The 23,754-nt window shown below is 38.7% G+C and overlaps 1 protein-coding gene across 1 annotated transcript in view; it reads right to left on the minus strand.

Annotated features, from left to right (window-relative positions):
* CCDC6 (coiled-coil domain containing 6) overlaps positions 1 to 23,754 on the minus strand; it is a 107,543-nt gene that overhangs the window by 37,672 nt on the left and 46,117 nt on the right. The window contains exons 2-3 of the mRNA XM_033130591.1: positions 20,428 to 20,577; positions 2,663 to 2,791 (exon numbers count right to left, since the gene is read on the minus strand). Of these exons, the coding sequence (XP_032986482.1) occupies positions 2,663 to 2,791; positions 20,428 to 20,577 (279 nt within the window). The remainder of the gene's footprint in view (positions 1 to 2,662; positions 2,792 to 20,427; positions 20,578 to 23,754) is intronic.

Here is a 23,754-nt window from a genome sequence, read left to right on the forward strand (position 1 = left end):
CACCAATTTTTAAAAAGTGAACTAAGATATGAAGCAGAGGAAACAGGTCCACATCTGGTTCCTTTCAAGTACAGTGCCCAGGCCCTGAACACTGCACTGCACTAGCTTCCAAAATACAAATGACCACTCTCCAGTCATCCATCTAAATCCACATTTAAACTCTTCCAACAAAGCAGAGGCAGGGCACAAGACACAATGGATAACTGCCTTCAAACAGCTTGTAATTTTAATTTGTCGCCTAGAAAAGCAAAGGCATGTGCTACATAGAAATCATTATAAAGCATAGTGTAGCACACGCCTCTGCTCTTCTGATAGTAATTTACAGTATAGGATACATTATATAATATAGACTATGACATAGAGTGTATAATACAGATGATAATCCCAAGAGATCACCACAAGAGAGGGTCAGATCACATCCATGGAAACACAGAAGAAATTTATTTCTACTAGAGGGAAAAAAAAAAACATTTCCCCTAAATGATGATTAAAATTATTCATAGCTAAACAAAATACAGAGTAAAATCCCCAACATTTAATCATCCTGGATATATCCAAAACAAAGGGGGAAAGTTTCATGATGACATTAAATTTCTCCATCTTAATTAAAATACGGACTTGATATCCCAGATCTGAAGTTTATTTCTAGTATAGGGCTAAGCAAAGCACGTATTCCTTTGTGGAAATCCACTTCTTTACTGTTGAGGTTAGAAATAAACCTGAAAATGCACTTAGTCCTTAACTTGGAGAGAATGTATGCTCTGGACCTCATTTTAAAGAGGTTCAGTTACTACAGACCCCAAAGATTCTTAGAGAGTGCAGCAAGCACCCTCTCAGGGAATGCAGGATCAGACTACCCTTCTCTCTCTGGCACTAGATCACTACCTCTCCACCTGTGGCCACAGCTAAACCCTGGGGGTCACAGCCTAAGTACCAATCTCTCCTTAGGGGCCTGTGAACAAATACAAGAGTGAAGCTGTTTAAATCACTGACCATCACTGTTAAGGCCATGACCAACGGGATTTCTCACAATAGCAAGGACTGTGAGAATTTCATTTGGCTAATTCTTGATTAACAAGCACCAACAACAAGTACGTAGTTTGTCAAGAACTTAAACAAGAATTTTCCAAAGCTTTACTTTGACAGAACTGGCTAATGACTATCCTAGGAATTAAAAACAGGTGAACTTGGACACAAAATGTTTTTAAACTGGGCGGGAAGGAGGAGTTTTCTAAATTTAGGTAATATTGCATCTGAATTCTGAAGATAAATGGTAAGAACAGATGACTCTGGATATGTATACAATAGTCAACCCTTGGAAATGGAACATTTTGTTTTCTTTTAGCTAGAAGGGATAGAGAAGGTTTTTTAGGGGCATTATTTGTAGTTTTGGAAAACCCAATTAACATTCCTCCCTTCGACACATAGGTTGGTATAAGAATAACATGAAAAACAAAAGCCAAATAGATGAGTTTAAAACAAACCCTAACTTCTTCTCAAATCTCACAGTCCCATCACCATTTCATTCTCAGGTACAATGACGATGCTGTAACAATTCTGAGGGCGATTTAAGAACCAGTCAGCATGGATACACAGAAAAATACACAGAAAGATCCTAAGGTTGGGGAAAATCAGACAACTCTGCATGAAAGACTTAGCCAAACCATCGAAACGGCAGTCAGGATCCAAATTACAAAGCGCTGGAAGATGTTAATCAGTAGACTGAATTTGACATGGCAACCAGACAGCAGTACACTGTGGTCAGCCTCTTGTAATTTATCCTAGGGAAAATAAAATTTCAGGACACTAGAGTGGGGAAAAAGCATTTGAGGGAATCTTTGCGAGGGAGTAACTGGTACTTTTGTCTGACACACCAACCTGAATGGACTGATCGTGGCTGCCTACAGTCCATGTGTTGGAGTATAAGGACCAGTCTGAATTCCCACGGCAGGAACTGCGACCGAATACCAATGTTTGCCAAGGGCAATAGACAAATGGATCGTGCAGTGTTACTTTCTACCTTTTGTACCTTTTTAAATTTACCATTCCTGATTTTAGTGTGTCCTCTGTTTAAAAATGGAAAACTTGGGCTCAAAGAAGTTAATTAAGTTATTTCAAAGTCATACAACTAGTTTAGAAGTTATTTCAAGGTTACACCCAAGGCTGAACTGGGTGTGCTACCAAGTCTCTGACGCCATACCTGTATCAATAAATCTAGTTGGGGGAAGATAGATTCACATGAGGTTGCTAATAATTCAAAAAAGAAAAATGCTATTGTTTGTTCTGAAGAACCCTTGAAAGAGAAGTTTTAGTTCCATAGCAACGCTGTCTCAGGAACTTTCACAGAAACTATCCTGCGGTTAAAAACACATTCTTCCCCCCTTTGCAAAAGGAACCTAACTAACATTTCCTGCCTATAAATCAGTACAACACAACATATCTCCTGAAAGTTTATTAATTGCGGTTAAAAAAAGAGAAAGTGTGTGAGAGAGTGAGCAGGTGCTACCAGACCTGTCAAAGCTTACTTCAGAAATGAAGTCTCCACTGTGGGAAGGAAAAGCTGAAAAATATTTTTCACTTATATTCCTCAGGGCATCTTAAAGCTTGAAAGAACAGTTGTTATGAGGGGAAAAAATGTGCAGTGAGAGCTACAGATTCTTACCTGCTCTAATGTAAGCTGTTTAGAAATGGTATCATTCTCCAGTTTTTTAATTTTCTTCATCAGTTTGTTGACCTGGAATTCCTGCTCCTGTTCGAGATGCTGTTCTAATTCAGCTTTCTCATGCTGCAACTGGAAAATGGAAAAACACGAACAAAACACAGACGTGGAAATCAAGACACTCAAAAGTCATGGAAACAATGGCTCCGAAAAGCTGATTACAGTAAGAGACATCATCGCAAAAATTAGATTACTCATTTCTGCTCATATATTCAAATGTATACTTAGTAACCTGTTCCTAAGTGGTTCCCTAACTTATAACCAAAAATTATAGCGCAAATACACAGGCACTTGATCTTAGCCAAAAGGCCGAGAAATGATGGGGCAAATACATAAGAGTATCAAGCCATGATTAAACACAGATTTCCATTTTAAAAAACATAAATGGTTGTCTCTGTAGAGAGGAATTGGGAGGCTAGGGAATGAAGTAAGGGAGGAAACTTACTTTTCAACATAAAACATCCTTTGGTACTTTTTAAATTTTATACCATAGACATAAAAATTAATAAAAAAGAAATATAGTACTGTCCGTTTTTATTACATGAATTACAGTTTACTCAGATTTATATAATGCGTGTAGAGAGGGAAGAGATGTTACAATGACAAAAAATACTTAGTAAATTATTCCGAACGCTATTTCCCAATGTACTAGCAAGCATGCTTCAGCAAAAATCAGTACAATTCGTCATCTTCCTATAAGGAGATGGTACATCACACTTTCTACATCTTTTCTAAAAACCAAGGGGGAATCCTCTTATTTATGCAATTAGAAGATAAGATTATGGTGCCACTGCAAGAGAATATTAAAAAAAAAAATTTTACTCCAACCTTTAAAACCAAAAGGGAATAAAAGAAATCCAGTAGACCCACAACAAGCAGGGTTTTTATTAATAATTATGCATTGCCTACAACATCTCCATTGGGGTGTTGTTTTGCTGATCCAGAGCAGGGACTAGAAGAAACAATATAGACGGGGGCTAGTATTTCCAGAACCAAGGGGAGATTACAAAACAGTTATTAAAACAATGAAGCACACCCTGTTTTATTTGGTTTAAATTGACAGCCCTGCCTAGTTTTGCCTTCCAAACCATTGCTTCAGGCAGGTGCTGCTTAACAGGCTCTTCACATGTGCTAGGTAGGCGTGATCTAACATTTTATTCTAACGAAACTGGTTACTAGATCGAGGCAATTCAGCTGGAAAGCAGCAGAGCTCGAGACCCACAACCTGCTCTGAACCCCAAAGCTGTGTTTTCTCCCACTGGATCCTGAGCAAACCTACGAGGGATGGACCCCAGACTACACCACTAATGTCCAGTGCACCCTTGGCGTTTAGAAAGTCAAATGATTACACAGAAAATAATGACCCTTGCAGGCTCACCCCGGGGATGCTATCTATGTCTTTTTGTAAACTCTGCATATGGTGTGATGGACAACAGAGAACTCATCAGGGCCTGACCAAACTCAAAATCACTACCTAGCCCTCTCCACATCTGACACACTTACTGCTCTGAAAGCACATATTTGATTTAATAAAAAAAAAAAAAAGTTTAAAATCTGACATTGTCTTCTAACACTGGAAATGTTGACTAAACAGATGCTGTTTTTTTTCTCCAACTGTTTTTGATGTGCAAGTCCAAAAAAAAGCTGGTCAACCTTGAAGGGACGCAGAAAAAAGCAGATGTGAGGAGGTGCTTACCGTGACAAGTCTATTTTTAACAAGGTCTTTAAAACTCAAGATCAAGCAGTAATTAAAAGAACTAAAAAGAATGGACAGAGAAAGAGAAGAGTCCCTGGCATTTCAAACACAAAAGACCCAAATGGGAAAAATATGACTTACGAGGAAAAAATAGCAAAACATGTACATCTTCACCTAAAAGTTTTAGTCTATAAACATTTGCTACGTGTCTTCTATCTCTGGACACTATGCTAATGGCAGGTGAACTCTACGGTTCACCCCTGCCCTAAAATAGTTGACCACTAAACTTCAATGGTATCTATTGGTTTTAGAAAAATGCACTTCAGTCTTACAACCTTTAAACCACTTGCATAAAGTTTTTTAAATAGTAGCTCTATTTTCCTCCAATGTTTTTAATTGCTGTCATTTTTATGTGAAAGAACTCCCCCCTTTCCCCTTTTTTTCTTTTTAGCATCATTCTTCTGCATTGAAGTAAATTAAAGGATGCAATCTAACACTGAAAAATCTCTTCCCCACCAAGCAGCATTTGTCAGAGAATGTTAATCTGAGAAAAGGGCAGGTCCTTATTGGCTTACAGGAAAATAGTCATATTTAGACAAATGGTCTAATACTGTCAATATCTATCAAGAAAATCTATCAAAGCTCTCAATTTGAGGAGGTTTTTATCCTTTCAAGAGCTATACCCTAAAGAAAATTTGACAGCAAAGCTGTTGTTACCAAAACTCAAGTAAGGTCTCTAACTCATTTGGAAAATAACAAGTCATCCTGAGATCTAACTCTGTTTTCCAAAGATTAACCATTTTCATCATCCCCAAAAGACAGCCAAATATGCCATCTTCAGGTGAAATGAATTTAGAAGCAGGACATAAAGTTTCTGAGTAGAACACTTAGAAACAGAAAATAAACTTCTTCCTGGGAACAAAGAATCCAGCAATAAAAAGAGAAACACAGAGAGAAAAACAGAAACAACCTCCCCCGACCCCCATCAAAAAAAATCATGAGACGAATTAAGATGAACAAGAAGAACGGGGCAGAGCAAGGCAAGGGGTCTCGAGGAGCTAATAACCATAGAGTTTGCCTCATAACAGTTTGCCTGAGAAAAATTCAGAAGTTATTTGTGTTCTAAATAAATACCATGTAAATCCAAGCCATTTGGTCCAACAGGGCTTAAACCAATACCCTGAATCCACGTATTTTACGCGGTAGCTCATGACCCCATAACCAAAAACCCTAAAAGGAAACCTGGTTTAGGCTGGCCCAAGACTGACTATCAGAAATAAACTTCACTTTCATCTCATCTCATCTCTGAGTAGCATCTTCAATACGGGCATAAAACTCAATGTATAATTTTAAACTTCTAATCAAAGGTCTTAATGCGTTATGAGCAATTTTAAATCTTCCAAGGTCAGACATCCTGAACTGGAACAAAAATAATTCAAACTAAGAAGTAAGTTGTTCGGCAAATTCTATTATTGTGTTTGAAATAAAACTCATGTGTTTGCCTTAAATATGTCTGAAGCAAAATGCTTAAAGTTTTCAAAATCAGAATTTTCTGTAACTATAGTTTTTATAAACTGAATCTCAAAGATTATAGAATAGTCTTAAAACTCTTATTTGTGCAATATATTGTTACTATTAACAAAAAAGAAAACCCTGTGGAACTGAAATCACATTATATGTGATTTCACATATGATGAAATCACAGTACTGTGATTTCCATTGGCAGTACTGTACATGTCCATTGGAATTAGGATTACATAAATAAAGCTTTGTTTCTTAGGATTCAGCAGGAATATATATTAACAAAACTGAAAAAGCCATAAGCAAAGATACAACTATAAACCTGGAGAATTCTGAGGACTAAAACTTGAGCATTTTCTTTTTGGATCCATCAATTACATGTGGAGCCCCAAAACCCATTTAAAAAAAAAAATACGAGGACAACATGAATTTGAGCTAAAACAGGCTACACCTAAGCATCATTCAATTATCAACAATCACTGTCTTCCTTACAATTTACTAAGGCTTCTGGAGCCTTTTCAGTGACCCAGTCCTCTTTTATATAAGAAAACTCAAGAACTCTTCCCTAGGTGATTTCTATTTTGGGCAAAATTCTAACAGGTAGAAGCACTGAAAACCGTCCACCTGAGAGAATCCCCACAGGCACACATGTAGGTTGGCTGTTGAGCCAGGCCAGCGTGCAGTGGGCGTGCCAGATCCCAGCCTGGGTGACGTGTGTGAGTCTGGGCTGTTAGCAATGCAGCCCATGCCAAGTGAGGCAAGCCTTCCGGCCACCAGCCTAAGGACCCAGCTTTCCCAATTTAACTTGAAAATAAACTTGAGATACTCCCACCCCTCTTTTCACTAGTCAACACTGATATTTCTCTGTGTGTTAACCACAGTCCTGCAACCTACACCCCTGGTTTACTGACACCTTCCAAGTACTAGAGCTGTCTGCACTGGACCCAATAAAGGCCATACAGGACATAACTACATTAAGTCACTGGATTGACAACAATTATAATAGTATTAACATGAGCTTTGGAAAAAAGTTCAAAACGATCTCTCAAAACCCAACTGTTCAGTTTTCCCACTGAGCAACCTGAGCACAAAGGCAGACTCCCACCTCTAAGTCAGTAAGTCACCACTAACTGCCTTGAGGGCCCACACTTCTTCCCGCCTTCTCTCCTCTTCTTACGGGTACCTTTATTCTCAGCCAACACCTCACAGCTCATCAGTTACCAAATGGCGTGAAGTCGGCGTGCTTAACAGCTGTCAAACACACCCTCTTCTTTCTGTGCTCATAGCCTGCAGTCTAGTTCAGATCTGTCATTCCTCTTCACTGGGCCACTGTGAAAGCCCCCTCCTAACTCATTTCCCCAGGTCTAGTGTAGGTCATCCCAGCAGACAAACCCGATTGCTTCAACACCCTTCACTGACTGCCTGTGCCTCGCAGACTAAGTCCAAACCCGTTAGCATGACGTTCAAGGCCCTCTACCTCCTAGTCCCTATGCAAGCTTCCCATGCTTTCGGCGTGCCATTTGCACACTCAGTCCAAGTGACAGTCTAAGGTTTGTGAACACAAATGTCTTCAGGGGCCAGGCATCTAGCAAACAAAGAATGGATGGGTCTAAGCACAGGGAGTGCCAGCAACCCCGGTTACAGGGAAAGCCTGTAAGTTTTGGAAGTGGAACCCACCACGCTGGCCAAACACTTCTGGAGACCACGCTGGTCCAGGGGCTTACAGACTGCAAGCTCTGCTACTCATACTGACCCACTCGAACACAAGCTGCAGCTCACTTCCTGCCACCATCCCCCTGGCCACACTGTGCCCTCTGCCTCGAGTCCCTGAATCCCTCCAATTTACTGAAACTGGGGGAGGGCTCAAAAGACATCTTCCACGGTGCCTTCGGTGCCTTCGCACATGCCCTCAGCATAGGGGATGCTCCTCCTCCTCTAAGATGTGACGAGCACATGGTGCTTGGTGTGCATGTTAACGTCAAGGTTACGGTGTCTTTCACAGCCTTTCTGTTAGTTACTTGGAAAAGTAGCTAACGCGTCAAGGCACTAGTTATTACGCACCAAGAACTTTATGTACATCATTATACTTAATCACCATACTTTTTGGTAGATATTATCGTTCAGATTTTACAAAGGATGAAATCACAGCTTAGAGAGGTAAAGTAACTTGCCCAGTCAAACAGCTGGTAAGGGGTAGATCCAGGGTTAAAACCTAGGTCTCTGGACTCAAAGCTTTTGCCTTTGCACCTGATGTGCGCGGAGACCCTCACATACCTGGGTCCATTCTCAATCACCTTTACAGGAGTGCACGCACTACAAAGAACAGTGACCAGGACTTACTCAAGAGCATCTAGAAAAGGCTTATCTATGCAAATACTGACTGAGTAAACGGTAATATCCTCACTTCCTATACACTGTTTCCCCCTAGATTAAGCCTCAGAATGAGCAAAACAAGTATGGGAAGCGTAAAGGACCCCATTAGTGCATATACTCGAATATAGTACTCTCAGGTGACCAGCACCCGTATCAAGAAATATAACACTGTCAGCTCCTCCAAAGCCCCGTGTGTCCCTTCCTGATCATAGCCCCGTATCTGTTAGAGGTAATCACTCTCCTGAGTCTTAAGGTATTCGCTTCCTTGGATCTTTTTCTTAAAATAAATTTTCCTGAGTATGGATTTATTTCTAAACGTTAGTTTTGATTTTGCCTTCTTTTTGTCTAACTTCTTCTGCTAATTGGACTTGTGTTTTCAGTCACCCATGCTATTAAGTCTAACTGTGATTTGTATTTTTATTGCCTTATAGTATACGATCGGATGAGTATATCACGATTTATCTGTTCTACGGATGATGGGTGTTTGGGTCATTATGAAATATATCCAGGAGTGGAACTGCTGGGTATACATGATGAGTATCTCCAACTTCACTAGGTAATGCTAAATTGGTTTCAAAATGGTTGTAACCATTTCCATTCTCTGACAGTGGTGCATGAGAATTCTGTAGTAATATCTTGTTGTGCTTTATCCCACCTTTCCTGATTATTAATGGGGTTCTGTACTTTTTCACTTGTTTACTGACCATTTGGCTATTTGCTTGTGTGAAGAGTCTGTTTAAGCCTCTTGCCTTTTTTCTTCTCGGTTGTCTGTTTTTCTTATTGACTTATAGTTTTGTGTCAGTTATGTATGTTACAAATACCTTCTCACATTCTGGTTTGTTCTTGCATTCTCTTTGCATGACTTCCTACGATCTGTCTTTAGTTCTTTTCTCTAGGCATTAATTAATAACACTGCCAAATTTCTATCTCTAACCCAGACTCCTCTGTTGAAAAGACTCTCTGTCCAGCTTGTTATCTCCATTTGGATGTCCAGACATCTTGCCTGAACTTCTGAACTTCTCACTCCAAGTCTACTTCACTTGCTCTCTTTCCCATCATCAATGATGGAACTCCAGCCTTCTAGTCACTGAAGCCAAAACCTCTAAGTCTTCCTTGAGTCTGTCTTGCTCACACCCACTTCTAATGCACTCTCAAATACCATAGGATAGTCCTTTAAAATGCACCTGGAAACCAGGGTTACCATCTTCACTACTACCATCCTGAAACAATGCACACCACCTGTCGATGTGGATTATAGAATATCCTTGCTTCCACCTTGGCCCCTACTCCATAATCTCTTCTCAACATAGCAATCAAAGCAAGATCATTTCACTACTTTGCTCAACATCACCCCCGCCCCCTGCCCCCCCAGTGGTTCCCTTCTCAGAGTGAAAGCAGAAGTCCTGACCGGGGCTTGAAAAGCCCCACATGATCTGCATGCTGACTTCCAACCCCCAGACCCTATACCTCCCCCCCCAGTCTCATCTCTCACACCTCCCAGCCCTCCCAGAAACTCTACTTCAACTACACTGGCCTCTCTGCTGCTCCTCCTAGATGGCAGGCACAATCCTATCTCAAGGCCTTAGTAAGTTCTTGTTCTCTCTGACTCCAATGCTTTTCCCTCAGAAATCCACAACTAGCTTCCACTTCTCCAAGATTTTGCTCTGATATTACCTCAATGACTAACTCATTTAAAATTTCAACAGCCCCCATTTATAGTATTCCATTTTTTTCTGTAGCACTTACTACATTCTCGTGGTTTTTGATGTTTTCTTTCAAGTTTTCACATTTAACTGGTTGTTGTTGATATACAGAAATATGTCGTACATTTTTACGGAAAAAACTCTTAATTTTATTTACCTGTAAGTTCTTTAACATTTTTCCAATTACCCAACCATAAATAAGCTGCAATCTTAATTCCCCCTTTTTCAATCCTTGTATCTTTTCTCTTTTTCGTGCCTTTCTGTACTGGCTGGGAATCTACAACAATGATGAACAGAAGTATGTATAGCAGACATCCTTGTCTTGTTCTTGATTTTATAAGGAAAGTCATTAACTTATCATAATTAAACACAATATTTGGTAGTCTTTTTGTAGACACTATTTTAATACATTTAAGTTCTATTCTTGGTTCACTATGATCTTATGAATTGTTACCTTTTATCAAGTTCTTTTCATCCATTATGATCATGATTTTTTTTTCTTTTTAGTCCACGAATGTGGCAAATTATACTTACAAATTTTCCATTGTCAAACCAACCTTGAATTCCTTGTATAAGTGCAACCTGGTCATGACGCATTGTCTTTTTAATATATTGTTGGATTCATTTTCCTTGTATTTAAAATTTTTGCTCATGATTAATATTTCACTATAATTTGCCTTTCTTGAACTGTACTTGTTAAGTCTGAGCATTATGTTAGCCTTAAAATAGTTGGGAAGCATATATATATGGTCAGACAATTAAGTTCGTGAACTTATTACAACGATGTTGTTAACATTTTTTGATACTGGAGGGATTATTCATTATGAATTTGTACCACCTGGGCAAACAGGTAACCAAGTTTACTATTTAGAAGTGCTGAAAAGGCTACATGAAAAAGTTACACGACCTGAACTTTTCACCAACAATTCATGGCTCTTGCACCATGACAACACACCAGCCTACACGGCACTGTCTGGAGAGAGTTTTTAGCCAGTAAACAAACAACTGTTACTGGAACAGCCTCCCTACTCACCTGATCTGGCCCCCAATGACTTCTTTCTTTACTCGCAGATAAAGGAAGTATTGAAAGGAAGACATTTTGATGACATTCCGGACATCAAGGGTAATGCAATGACAGCTCTGATGGCCATTCCAGAAAGAGTTCCAAAATTGCTTTGAAGGGTGGACTAGGTGCTGGTGTCAGCGCATAGCTTCCCAAGGGGAGTACTTCCAAGGTGACCTTAGTGATATTCAGCAATGAGGTATGTGGCACTTTTTCTAGAATGAGTTTACGAACTAAAGTGTCCAACTGTGTGCTTGTGTGTATATGTATGTGTATATGCAGAGGGTGCCAAAAACATGTATACACATTTTAAGAAAGGAAAAAACTGTATTAATATATACCAATAACAAAAGATGAATACAAGTCATGTTTAACTTCTGCAATTAAAGAGGTGGCCCAAAGTGGTTACCATCAGCATCCAGACACTTCTGATTACGGCGAACTACTGCTTTAGCAATGTTATCCAGAGTGTTAACATCTCAAAATGTGTATAAATTTTTTTGGCATCCCCTCTGTTATATACACATATATATACATGAAGACAGAAGCAGGATATAACTCTGTATTTTATATTTCTGTATAACACACTCTCTTTTTTTACTTAAGAGTTTACAGAAGATTGGAATTATTTCATCATTAAACATTTGGTATAAGTCTTAGTGAAATCATTTGAGACTGGAATTCTTTTTCTAGGAATCTACTGATCACTGACTCAATTTCTCTAATGGTGAGAAAAACTCATGTTTTCTATTTCTTCCTCCTTCAGGTGTAGAAAGGCATGCTTTTCTAAGAAATTGTCCATTTCGCTTAAAATTTCGAATGTATTGCCATTTATTGTTCATAGGTTATTAACTTACGTTATGAATGTTTGTAAGAAGAGTTGTGAGACATTTCCAGTTTCATAACAAAGTTTCAAGTTTAGCTTTTAAATATTTTTATGTAGTAAGCATGGCTGCTTTGTAGTCCATGTCTGATAATTCTAATATATCTAAGGTATCTGTAAAGTCCATTTCTGTTGGGTTCTTTCTACTGGTTTACCATTCATGAAATCTCATATATCCATCTATCCGATTCTTCTTGTGTGTTGGACAGTGTATCTTAAATTTTAATTGTAGAAAAAACTTGTGGCCTAAGATGGAGGTATTTTCCTTCAGAAAATTGCACTCTCTTCTGCCAGTCACCATGTAGTCTGAATCACCCATATGATGCATGCAAAACTTGTACGCTCTTATCCTGAAGGTGTAGCTCTTTATGATTTCAGCTTGAAGGGGGGTGATTTATCATTGTCTCCACCTTTGGTCAGACCTCAGATTTGATTTCTAATAACCCCAGCTCCATACAACTACCAAAAGGACAACTCAAGTTTCTCAGCTGATTCTTAATGAATAGCAAATACTCTCATGACAAAAGGCACCCTGGGTGATGGGGTCTTCTCTCAGGTCCCATGCTCTCCCAAATCTCAGTCTAATAGTCATTCACTATCTTGTTAGTTCTTTAATGCTTTCAATAAAAAATTTAAAAGTATTTTGTTTACCTTTCATTCATCCTCTGTGAGATTTGTCTGAATTATCGAATCTGTCATTTTCTAGAGAGGAAGGCACATATACTGTGTTTCCCCGAAAATAAGACTGGGTCTCATATTAATTTTTGCTCCAAAAGATGCATTAAGGCTTATGTTCAGGGGATATCATCCTGAAAAATCATGCTAGGGCTTATATTCCGGTTAGGTCTTATTTTCGGGGAAACACGGTAAGCTCTACAAGGGAGAAAAAGGTCCTTTCAGTTCATTCATAATTTTTAAATGTTACTTCCTTGTCAGCATTACCAAGGACCAGAGGTCATGCCCTCACTTCTGAGCAGATGGCTCCAGCACCTCATCAGGCTTCCCATTCACTCACCTATAGGGCTGTGGTTGAGTTTCCTAGAGTTCCAACAGCATGATGCTACTTAAGGTATTCACATCTTGAAAGAAGTCTGGTTAGGAAGAAGATTAGAAAAAGATGCTTCACAAATAAGATGAAGTCCTTTAGGCTCTGGAGTCAGCCTACTGCACTGAAAATTCATTTTGTAAAAACTAACAGCTTCTTCTTCTGAGGCACAGAGAATGTTTAGCCCAAGAAAGAATTCATTCTAAGCGATTACTGTAAATTAAAATTAAAAGCCTCATCTTTCTTATCTGGTTTACAAATAAAGAGAAAAGAGAAAGGTGAAGACAACAGCAGGATATAACTCTGTATTTTAAGGTACTCACTCACTGAGCTGAGCGTAGTTCATATTTTGAAAATAAAAATAAAAAAGAACCTACCCCCCAAAATAGAAAACATTGCAACATTTGTTAACTGCAAAGTTTTACAAGCATTTGAAATGCATTTCTAGGGATTGCATTGGAAGTACCCTTCAATAACCAAGATTCATCTTTTCAACTAGAAATAAAATTCTCACCCTTACGCTGGTGAATAACTCAACCTCTCACCCCAGCTTCACCTAATTATTTTTACTTTCATTTCCCTTTTACTGTTAATTTCTCTCTACTTGCATTTTCTCACATTTTGTCACAAGTCAGCACGGGAAGCTTCTAAGCCCTTGCTGTTGCCCTTACATTTTGGGGAGTCTGCTGGTACATCAAATCTAACCACAATGTCAACACACATACACACACTTTGAAAGAAACTCAATGATTCCTTCAGACTAAAGAACTGCCATCAACATTATTGTGTTTTCCAATCATAATACAAATTAATGTTGGACTGAGAGATTTCTGGCCTGCTACTAACAGGAAAATTCTGGTTTATAATTTGGCCTCTGGTGGTTGCAGCATTTAAAATGCATTAAAAACATCCTGGGAGCCCCTTGCAGATGTATCACAAATGCAGTATGTAAGCCCCTTGCTCCATGAAAAGAAACAAGGAACAGACAAAGCCTAGGGTCAGACAATTTGGAATGAAAAACGCCATTAAATCTCTCTCTCTCTCTCTCTCTCCCAACTGTTTTGTAAGTTATTAGGTGATAGCAATTTTTTTCTGACCAGAATTAATAGCCCTGAAAAACTAAAAGCCAAGAGGGCCGCTGATCTAGCCACCTTAATGAAGTACATATTTCAAGGTCTCTTCTCCCTTGCCATGGGGAGAACCAAGTTTTCATCTGAATGGATGCAATGGCAGTCTTGGTCCAGGTGCCCTTGAAATTAACAGCGTAACGTACATATTTATCTCCATGACGTGATTTTACTGCCTGCACAAACAAAATCATTTCATTGCCATTTTAATGACCTGGGTAACTCGGAGGGGTAAAAAGGCAGCCTCAGATTCTGGTGGACACGCTTGAGAAGAGTAGTGGGAGTCTGCGCTCACTTCTCATACCTGCAGACATGCCTGCGACCCAGAGACACAGCCTTTCTGGGGTTAGGGATGTGCACGCTCCACCAAACCAAATCTGTTAAGATGATACTGGAAGGGAGACTGCTTCTCTAGAATTGAAGCAAGGAGAGGGAGAAGGCAAATGAAGTGACAAGCCTTTGTCTAGATGAACAGGTAGATGTGGGACTTGTTGAAATTCTCCCTCCCAGTTTTATTCCTGTGCTAACAGAGATGAAAGAATTACGCTGTTGTATGAGCTCCTTCTGAACTGCTCAGTATAAATCATGCGGTAATGGCAGCTTCAGCAGTGTTTTTGCCCACAACTTCCTTTCTTTCCTCTATATATCATCTTTCCATAGATGCTAGGCAACTTGAACTACTTTAATTCCAGGAGGCATTCTAACCTCAGGGACCAAGCTTTAATAATAAAAAATAAATCCATGCCACTTAATAAGAGATCTGGAAAACTTTTATTCTTAAGGACTTTTAATAATCAGTAAGAATGTGCCCCCCCCCCATAAGAATACGAGCATAATAATTTCTATTATAGTTACTGTGGCATTATTTTCTGAGGACCAGACCCAATGTCAAATGTGAACCAAAATTACAATACTACAAACCTATTTGTTATCTTAAGGTCTGAAATTTAAAAGCTGGATTACACTGAAAAGAATCAGTAATATATGTAATACCCAGTAATCTTATCTCAATTCTGTTCCAGGACTTTAAAAACAGAAAAAAAGTATTAACTAGGCAACAATTGAACAGGATTTCCCAAAGAGCAAGAAGTGAACTTATTGCATCAGGTTTACAGAAAAGCAAGTGAGAAACTCCACAACTGCTAAAACCATTATCTATCTCAGTAATGACAGGTCTTCTAGTTGGCATTGGTGATTGGTGGTTAACATTTAGCCAGGGGAATTAGGAATAATAAAAAACAAAAAAAAGGTTTTAGACAGTGAAATGAATATCAACAATGACAAGACAGTTAATCCAATCACTAGGGAATTCTGAGTATACTAATTATTAATGATTTGGGCAGTCCAGAATCTTCTATCGCCTGCAAATGAGCCTGACTCTGCAGGGAGCTTCAGCATATTGATGTCCATGACAAACAGATACAATTATAACAGCAGGACTCTGAGCTCTCAAAGTTTGTAACACAGAAAAAGGAGTTAAAAAGTAGGTATAAAATAAGCATCAGAAAGTTGAAATTTCCTCTTTAGGAAGTAAGATACAGTAGTCCCCCCGACCTGTGGTTTTGTTTTCCATGGTTTCAGTTACCTGCGGTCAACTGTGGTCCAAAAATATTAAATGGAAAATTCCAGAAATAAACAATTCGCAAGTTTTAAATTGTGCATTTTTCTGAGTAGTGTGATGAAATCTTGCACCATCCTGCCCTGCTCAGCCTGGCACAAAAATAATTTCTTTGTCCAGTGGATACATGCTGCATACACTACCTACCCATTAGTCACTTAGTAGTCATCTTGATTATCAAATTGTCTATCGCTGTACCGTAAGTACTTGTGTTCAAGTAACCCTTTACTTAATAACTGGCCCCAAAACGCAAGAGTAATGATGCTGGCAATTGGTGCATGCCAAAGAGAAGCTGTAAAGTGCTTCCTTTACGTGAAAAGGTATGTATGTATGTACAGGAAAAAGCAAAGTATATATAAGGGTCGGTACTACCCGCAGTTTCAGGCCTCTACTGGGGGTCTTGGAACATATTCCCCATGGATCAGGGCGAACGACCGTATTTTCTAATTACAAAAGTAATTCCGGTTGCCTTTTCAAAATTAGAAGGAAAGAGGCACAAGAAAATTAACCTAACCTGTAAGCTCAGCACGCAAGTATACTTACACCTAACATTTGGAGAACAGCTTTTTAGACTTTTAAAAAATATATGTATGACATATAAACACTGTGTAAATTTAAGGTGTACAACATCTTGATTTGATACATTTATATATTGTAATATGATTGTCATTATTGTGATAGCATCTCTAGTGCATAATTATAATTTCTTTTTGTGGTGGGAATAATTAAGATTTAGTCTCTTAGCAAACTGGATGACTATTATACAATAATGTTTTCTATATTCACTATACTGCATTACTTTTTATTTATTTTGACATGTTATATATCAAATTCTGACAAAGAGTTTGCTCACAAACCATTTCTTGTGAATTTTAATTACAAACTATGATTAAACTACCGTGTTTCCCCAAAAATAAGACCTAGCCGAACAATTAGCTCAAATGCGTCTTTTGGAGCAAAACTTAATATCAGACCCAGTCTTTTTTACTGTAATGTAAGACCCGGTCTTATGTAACATAAGGGAAACACAGTACAAGCCCACTTTAATGCACTGCAGGGCAGAATTAAGTTCTGATGTAGGCTTGTACTAAACTTACCAAAAGTATAGGAAGGTTCTTCACTGGACAATTTCTCATTAGTCATCTAATCAATCCCACAGTCTGAGCTCAGAAAGATACAGATTTTTTCAAGTAAGAGTTTTCACATAATGAAGATATAATTTTGTGTCTTTTGGATGTAAACAAAAAGGAGAAAAGTTGTATGTTCTTTTTGTGTGCATGTGTGTGCGTGTTTACATGAGCACTACCATATATGGAGGTGTTTAAGCTATCTCCCAAACTTGACCTTCTTAAAAAGGCAAAGGGATTTCCTCACCTATACTTAAAGTAACTTGATTCAGTTTTTAAAGGTATTAGATACCAGCTCAGTCGGAGCAGATGGGAAGGGAAGTGTCTCCATAACAAAAATCTCATTTTGTTCTCAGGCTCAAAGAATTCCTTTGAAATGCACATAAAAGAAATGTCCAATCACTATGAGAGACATTAGCCAAAGCATAATGACAAAACCAAAATTGTTCTATAAATAGCCTCTCAGTGGCCTTTGGGTGAAAAATGCTCAACACTTTGATGGTGAACAGGTCAATTCACTCATTTGTCTATCGGTAACACCTGCAGTACAGTTTCTCTTAGCAGGCTTTTCATAACAAAATCCTATCCAGAAGCAAACATCCTAGAGAGCCATATTAAAGTAATTACACAGTTGGAAAAGTCCATTGGTACCAATTACTCTAAAAATCTTCCAGATGGAGAGCAGTTCTTCCACACTGGGTGGCAGAAAATGTAAGCCTTCAACAAAGGACTGGTTGAAACCCTTAAGGGAATGTGTACGGGAATCCTGGAGGATGGCTAATGCAGGCCCCCAGACCTTCCTCCCTGCAGCAATCTGAGAACTCTCCAACAGGCCAACAATTGAAGAGGGCTTCTTGGTTATTTCCACAAAATGGCATGGAGTGATAACCTGATGTCTGAAGTAAGAGATCATCTATCATGCCACGGAACAACATAGCTCTAGGACTTGCCAGAGACCTCAACCCCAAACTTCCTGCCACCGTCTCCTTTCAAAAGCCGAAGAACCAGGAGCGGGAAATGAGGAGTTATTGTTTAATGGGCACAGTGTTTGAAAAAGTTCTGGGGATGGTTAGTGTGATGGTTGTACAACAATGTGTATTCAATACCACTGTATTATACATTCAAAAATGGCAAATCGTATGTATATCCTACTACTATACATATACATATATGTACATATATTTACACATATATTATTGTATATATATGTACACACACCTATACATATACACATATCTCTCCTAAGAACCAAGCTAGGATTCATGAGATTATCTCAGAGACATGTTGACCATTCAATTGTCCAGATCCTACAAGTTAGATCACTGACGAGTTACAGATTCACCTAGAGCTCTCCGAACAGTGGAATCACACCTTTATACCATACCCTTTGTTTTGAGGAGGGCAAACACAAGTCGTGGTCACATGAAGACTAGGGCTACACATTATGTACTACTTCCAACGAAAACAGTTTATTGTGTTGTTCAATTTACATGTTATTCACTCTCTTTAGAAAGATCCAATGCCCCTCAAAAACTTAATTTTTTAATACACGAAATTTTTTTTTATCCTGACCAAATAAAACGATTATTTTAAGAGGTATGAAAGAAAATCACTATATTTCTCCTGGTTGTAGCTGTATTTATAGCATGCTCAGAGCTTAAATTTTAAATTTATACTCTCTTACGCCAAGTGCATTACTATAAGGTTAGTGCAAAAGTAACTGCAGTTTAAAAGGTTAAAAAAAAAATTGCAAAAACTGCAATTACTTTTGCAACAACCTAATACAACTATCTTTCTTTTCTGCTGCACATGGCTCTCTTATTTTTGCTCCTATTTAGTATGCTACTGAATGTCCTTTGAAAGCAGGTGGGTTGTGATGATAAGTGAATGAGAAGCTGACTATAAACTACACACTGCAGAAGCACTCGCAATGAAGATGAGTCCTTACAGAGCAAAGGGGCATTACCTGGCTGGGTTTTCATTGCTTTATACTGTACTTTGGTCAAAGACTCAATCTACTAACAACCATGAAAGTTGAAAACAAAAAAGGTTCCCTACAGTGTTAAATATGAGGGCACCTGATTACACAGTAAACTCAGAACAAACCATACTTTCATCCCGTTAGTTCTATTAGGTTGGTGCAAAAGTAACTGTGGTTTAAAAGGTTAAATACAACGGCAAAAACTGCAATTACTTTTGCACCAACCTAATAGAAGCAACATAGAGTAAGTTGTCTCATGCTGCCAAGGTGAGATACAGTCAAAGGCCAAACCAACTTCCCACGTTTTTTCTCAAAATCAGTGCACAAGAATAAACAAAAAGTGTCTACACAGAAATTCCTCCAAAAAGCTTTGCTAGACACTAATGCCTGGGTACCTCTCTTCTTCACATTTCAACAGCTGCCATATAAATCAAATTTGGGGCAAGACTGTAATGGTATCTTTACTCAGTCATCAGGTAGAAAAATGAGAATAAAACAAAGATGGAGTAACAGTTGCCAGGACCACTGGCAACTGGTCTTACCACTAAAGTTTCTATACAAAAGCTCTGGTCTTCTGTTAGAAGACCATTTTGATTGATGGTAAGAATTTAGGAAGCTTTTTAAAAGCCTCGAATATTCTTTTATTATAACCTCACTAAAGTACGTATGTGAACCAAATTAATAAAATTTTTAGTGATGCCAGTAAAGAGGAAGTACAGGGGGTGTTTCTACCTTTCATAGCCATCTGACGAAATGGTAACAGTGGTCCTTCAGGGATAATTTTATACCTGGTCATCATTTTGGACGAGCTGTGTTAGATAACGAAAACACAGTATCTTAGGTATTCTTAAGTTCATGCTAAGTGACCCACAAAACGTTTGTCCTAAACAAATTTTACTTTTTACTTAGAGATAAGCTCTGAGGAAAACAGAAAAAAAGAGGGGGAAGAGTCTTTGAACTAAAATAATCAAACCTTCCTATATGTTTTGTGTGGTGTCTTCTATATATGATTAGTGATTAATGTTAAATTTGAATAGTTCTTTGGTATTGTTCAGTGACATATTACTTACCCACTTGAATACGATTGTATATAATTTTAACCACAGATCACAGATATCTTTTATGCCCCCACACACACACACAAAATGTACATTTCACTTTTTATCCTCCTATTTTAGTACAAAGGACCCACTTCTGGCTGCCAAAAATGTTTACATATTCATTATAAATTCAACATAAAAGGAGAAAAAAATCTAGTATTCGGTGTTAATCTTCTATTTCCAAAATACTACATACAGCACTTACTCCCATGCTGCGGCCTCAAGCTCATCAGCAATTTCTTGAAACGCTCAGGGTATAAACTATCTTGCCTTACCTAAGCAGATGAGCTACGGAACCAACAGTCTTGAGTATCAGACTGCTGCCATCTTTACATGGTATTTTTAATCTCCAAAGAACATTAGCTACAACCTCATCAGCAAATGTTTTGAGCAAAGTTCTCTATCAAAGTCATTTTTTTCCCAGAGAGGAAAACAGGCAGGGAAGATGAGAGGGGAGAAAAGGTAATTTACCTGCATCAATTTTCTGGAGAGCTCATTAGTGAGGAACTCTTCTTCCTTCTCATAATTTACAGCAAGGGTTTCTTTCTCCTTCTGCAAAGCCTGAATTTTCTTGAATAGAGTATTACTGATGAATTCTTCTTCCTGCTCAGCCCTGGCTTGCTGTTAAAAAAAAAAATTAAAAGGGAACAAACAAACAAAAAAACACATGTTAAGGAAACAGGAAATTTACTAATTGAAATATAGTTCTTATTTCCAGAGAGAACACCCATTTTAATTAGAGTTCTATTTTTAACTTGAACCAACACACCCCAAGAAGCACAAAACAGAGGTGGAGCTCAGCAGCAACCATGAAAGCCAGTCCTACTATTACTCCAAAGGGCCTCCCTGTACTATGTATGGTCCATCTTCTTAAAGGGATAGTTCAAAGAAATTAACAAAGATTGTTTTACAGTTTTTAGAAGCAATTCCAAGTGTATCACCAGAATACAGAAAGCTCCTCATTATATGGCAGGTAAGTCCAATTCTGGGGTATGTGCATCAATTCCTAACTCTCTGCAAAAGTCACCACCCCTCAAAGTTTATAGAGCAGGTCCTCGCATAACATCATTTTGTCCAATATCGTTTTGTTATGTTGATGAGATTCTGTAGGAATGTAACTCTTGTTTACATCAATTAGCCTGTGGTGAAACTCGTTTCATTATGTTATTTGGCTGCAGTTCCAAGAACCTACCATGTTTCTCCGAAAATAAGACCTACCCAGACCATCAGCTCTAATGCGTCTTTTGGAGCAAAAATTAATATAAGACCTGGTCTTATTTTACTATAAGACTGGATATGATATATGATATGTGATATGATATGATATAATGTAATATAATATCGGGTCTTATATCAGACTGGGTATAATATATCGGGTCTTGTATAAGATCTGGTCTTATATTAATTTTTGCTCCAAAAGACGCATTAAAGCTGATGGTCCAGCTGGGTTTTATTTTCGGGGAAACACGGTATCCACAATGTTAAGTGAGGACTTACTGTAATTAAAATGCCTAGGCAACCTTTTTTTACTGGAGCAGAGAAATTCAACTCACTTAAAAAAGTAGTATCATGTCACATCTAGTGCAAAAGACCCACTTCTGCACTAGAAAAGGTTTGGGTCCATCGTTATAAAAGCACTACATGCCCATGAATTCATTTGCATGTTCATTGAGTAGTTCCTGCAGGAAATAAACCAAATGGCTAAAAAGTAGTTATGGCACAGTAGTAGGAATCCAGGGGGTGAAGAGTAAGGGTGGGTGAAAGGAGTTTAGTTTTTTATTTTATTTATTTCCCTACTGGGAATTTTTTGGAGGTAAGGGCAAGGACAGGCATTACTGAATTTTAAAAACAGATCAAAAGGGGATCAGGCATAATTCAATGCAGATGAAAATATTCTTCTGTAGGTCCCTCCCCCTAACTATATATTAACAGAACAAACAGAAAAACCAACCATCCTTGAAGGAAATTAATCTTTTCAGAAAGAAAGTACTTGTTTCAAATGGACTCAACTCTATTCAAAGCACTGTTTAAACCACAACATTTCGATGCATTAATCTCGAATAATGCATTCCTATTTCATCTGCCAAGTCAAGGGAGGGAAAGCTCCCTTGCCCCAAGCCCCAAGCCCCTGTCACTTACAATACAAGAGAGCCAGAGGGCAGGAGACAAAAGGGCACCTGCATTAAGCAATTACCACCTTTTATTGTAAAAGATCTGCCAACCACTCCCAACTCAGGTAGTTAGATTTCTGTACACTAGCTTCCCCAACACCTACACCCTAACAGACATGACTTCTGGGCTGGGGGGTGGGGGGTGTCCATCCTCCCTTCTCTCCATCTCAGTGGCCTAGAGGAAGTACGCCAGTCCCTGGAACTGCTTGCCAAACAATTCTACAAAAGAGAGCCACATGTAGTACTTAGACAGAAAAACACAGCTACAGAAAAAGTGGAAACTTTGGGAGTAGGTCCAGCATTCGGGTTCTTTAAGAAACCATTTGGAACAGGCCAGGAGAGCTGAGCAATTAAGAACACATCACAGCTAATAAATTTTTATGACCAGCAAAGAGCATCCAGTGAACAGTCCCCTAGTTCCCCAGTGGTTCCCTTTCACACTGGGTATTTTGTTAGCACTTCTCAAGGTCTAACGCTTTCCGCTATGGTCAAGGCAAACTGCTGAGGATTGGTGCTGCGCCTCCCCCTTTACATTAATCCCCACTCGTCTTCAAAATTCACTTACTTCAAGATCTCATACTAGAGTAATGGGCAGAAATCCAAAGGACTTACTGAAAGCATATTTGACACATATAACCAAGCCCGCAATATGTTCAAGCTACCTGCTTTTCTGGTTTTGCCGGACAAAGTCCTGTATGATTTAAATGCTGATTATTCTAAAAGTTACAGAACAAAAGAAGGTCGCGAGGAACTGTGATGCTTTTGAGGGCAACTCTGCACTTAGAATCCAAAAGGGTGCGTGCCATGAAATAATTTCATTATCAAGTCAGACTCATCTTCCTGCAAGTTACCAGACAGTCACTATTTCAGACTGGTAAACTGACTCACAAGCAATGAAAGAGAACCAGGCTCACAGGCTCACCACATCACCTGCCCTTTGCACTGGGGCCTAGAAGTGAGAAGTGGACAATAAAAGGCTCGGCCCGACGAGTTTGTTCATGTAACTTCTACCCATCCCATCGCCCTTTTCACCTAACCGTTAAGTTACAAGGACAACAGATTTCAGTGTAACACAAAAAAGGACATTAGATAAGAAGTCGATTAGTGGCTGTTGGGGGTGGGACGAGGAATGAATGCTAATGAATAGTTTCTCCTTGGGATGACGAAAATTTCTGGACTTCGATGCTAAATTCATACCACCTTGTGACTAGAACTAAAAACCACTGAGCTGTATACTTGAAAAGCGTGAGTTTTATGGTATACGAATCATATCTCAATTAAGAAAAAGAACTCTTGATAATTCGCAGGGTCAATATTTCACGGAACACTTGGTTTCCTTTGCAGCTCTTCCCAGTGTTAAAAAAAAACACAACAGACTCAAAATGGAGCCATTTGTCAGGAGCCCCACCAAGACTTAATTCCTAACCTAACTGCAGTCTCAGCCTCTCCCAGGAAAGTAATTTTAACCCTATCAGTCTTGATTTTCCTGGTCAGGGCTAGTGAAGTAATCTGCCTGATAAAACCCCCTGCCTCCAGTAAGGTAACCCTGCCGGAAATAATCCACTCTTTTAACTTTCTTGTCCCACCCTCTTTCTGCCTATAAAAACCTTCCATTTCACACAACTCC

This window comes from Rhinolophus ferrumequinum, chromosome 16 (genome assembly GCF_004115265.2).
Source record: "Rhinolophus ferrumequinum isolate MPI-CBG mRhiFer1 chromosome 16, mRhiFer1_v1.p, whole genome shotgun sequence".
NCBI lineage: Eukaryota > Metazoa > Chordata > Mammalia > Chiroptera > Rhinolophidae > Rhinolophus > Rhinolophus ferrumequinum.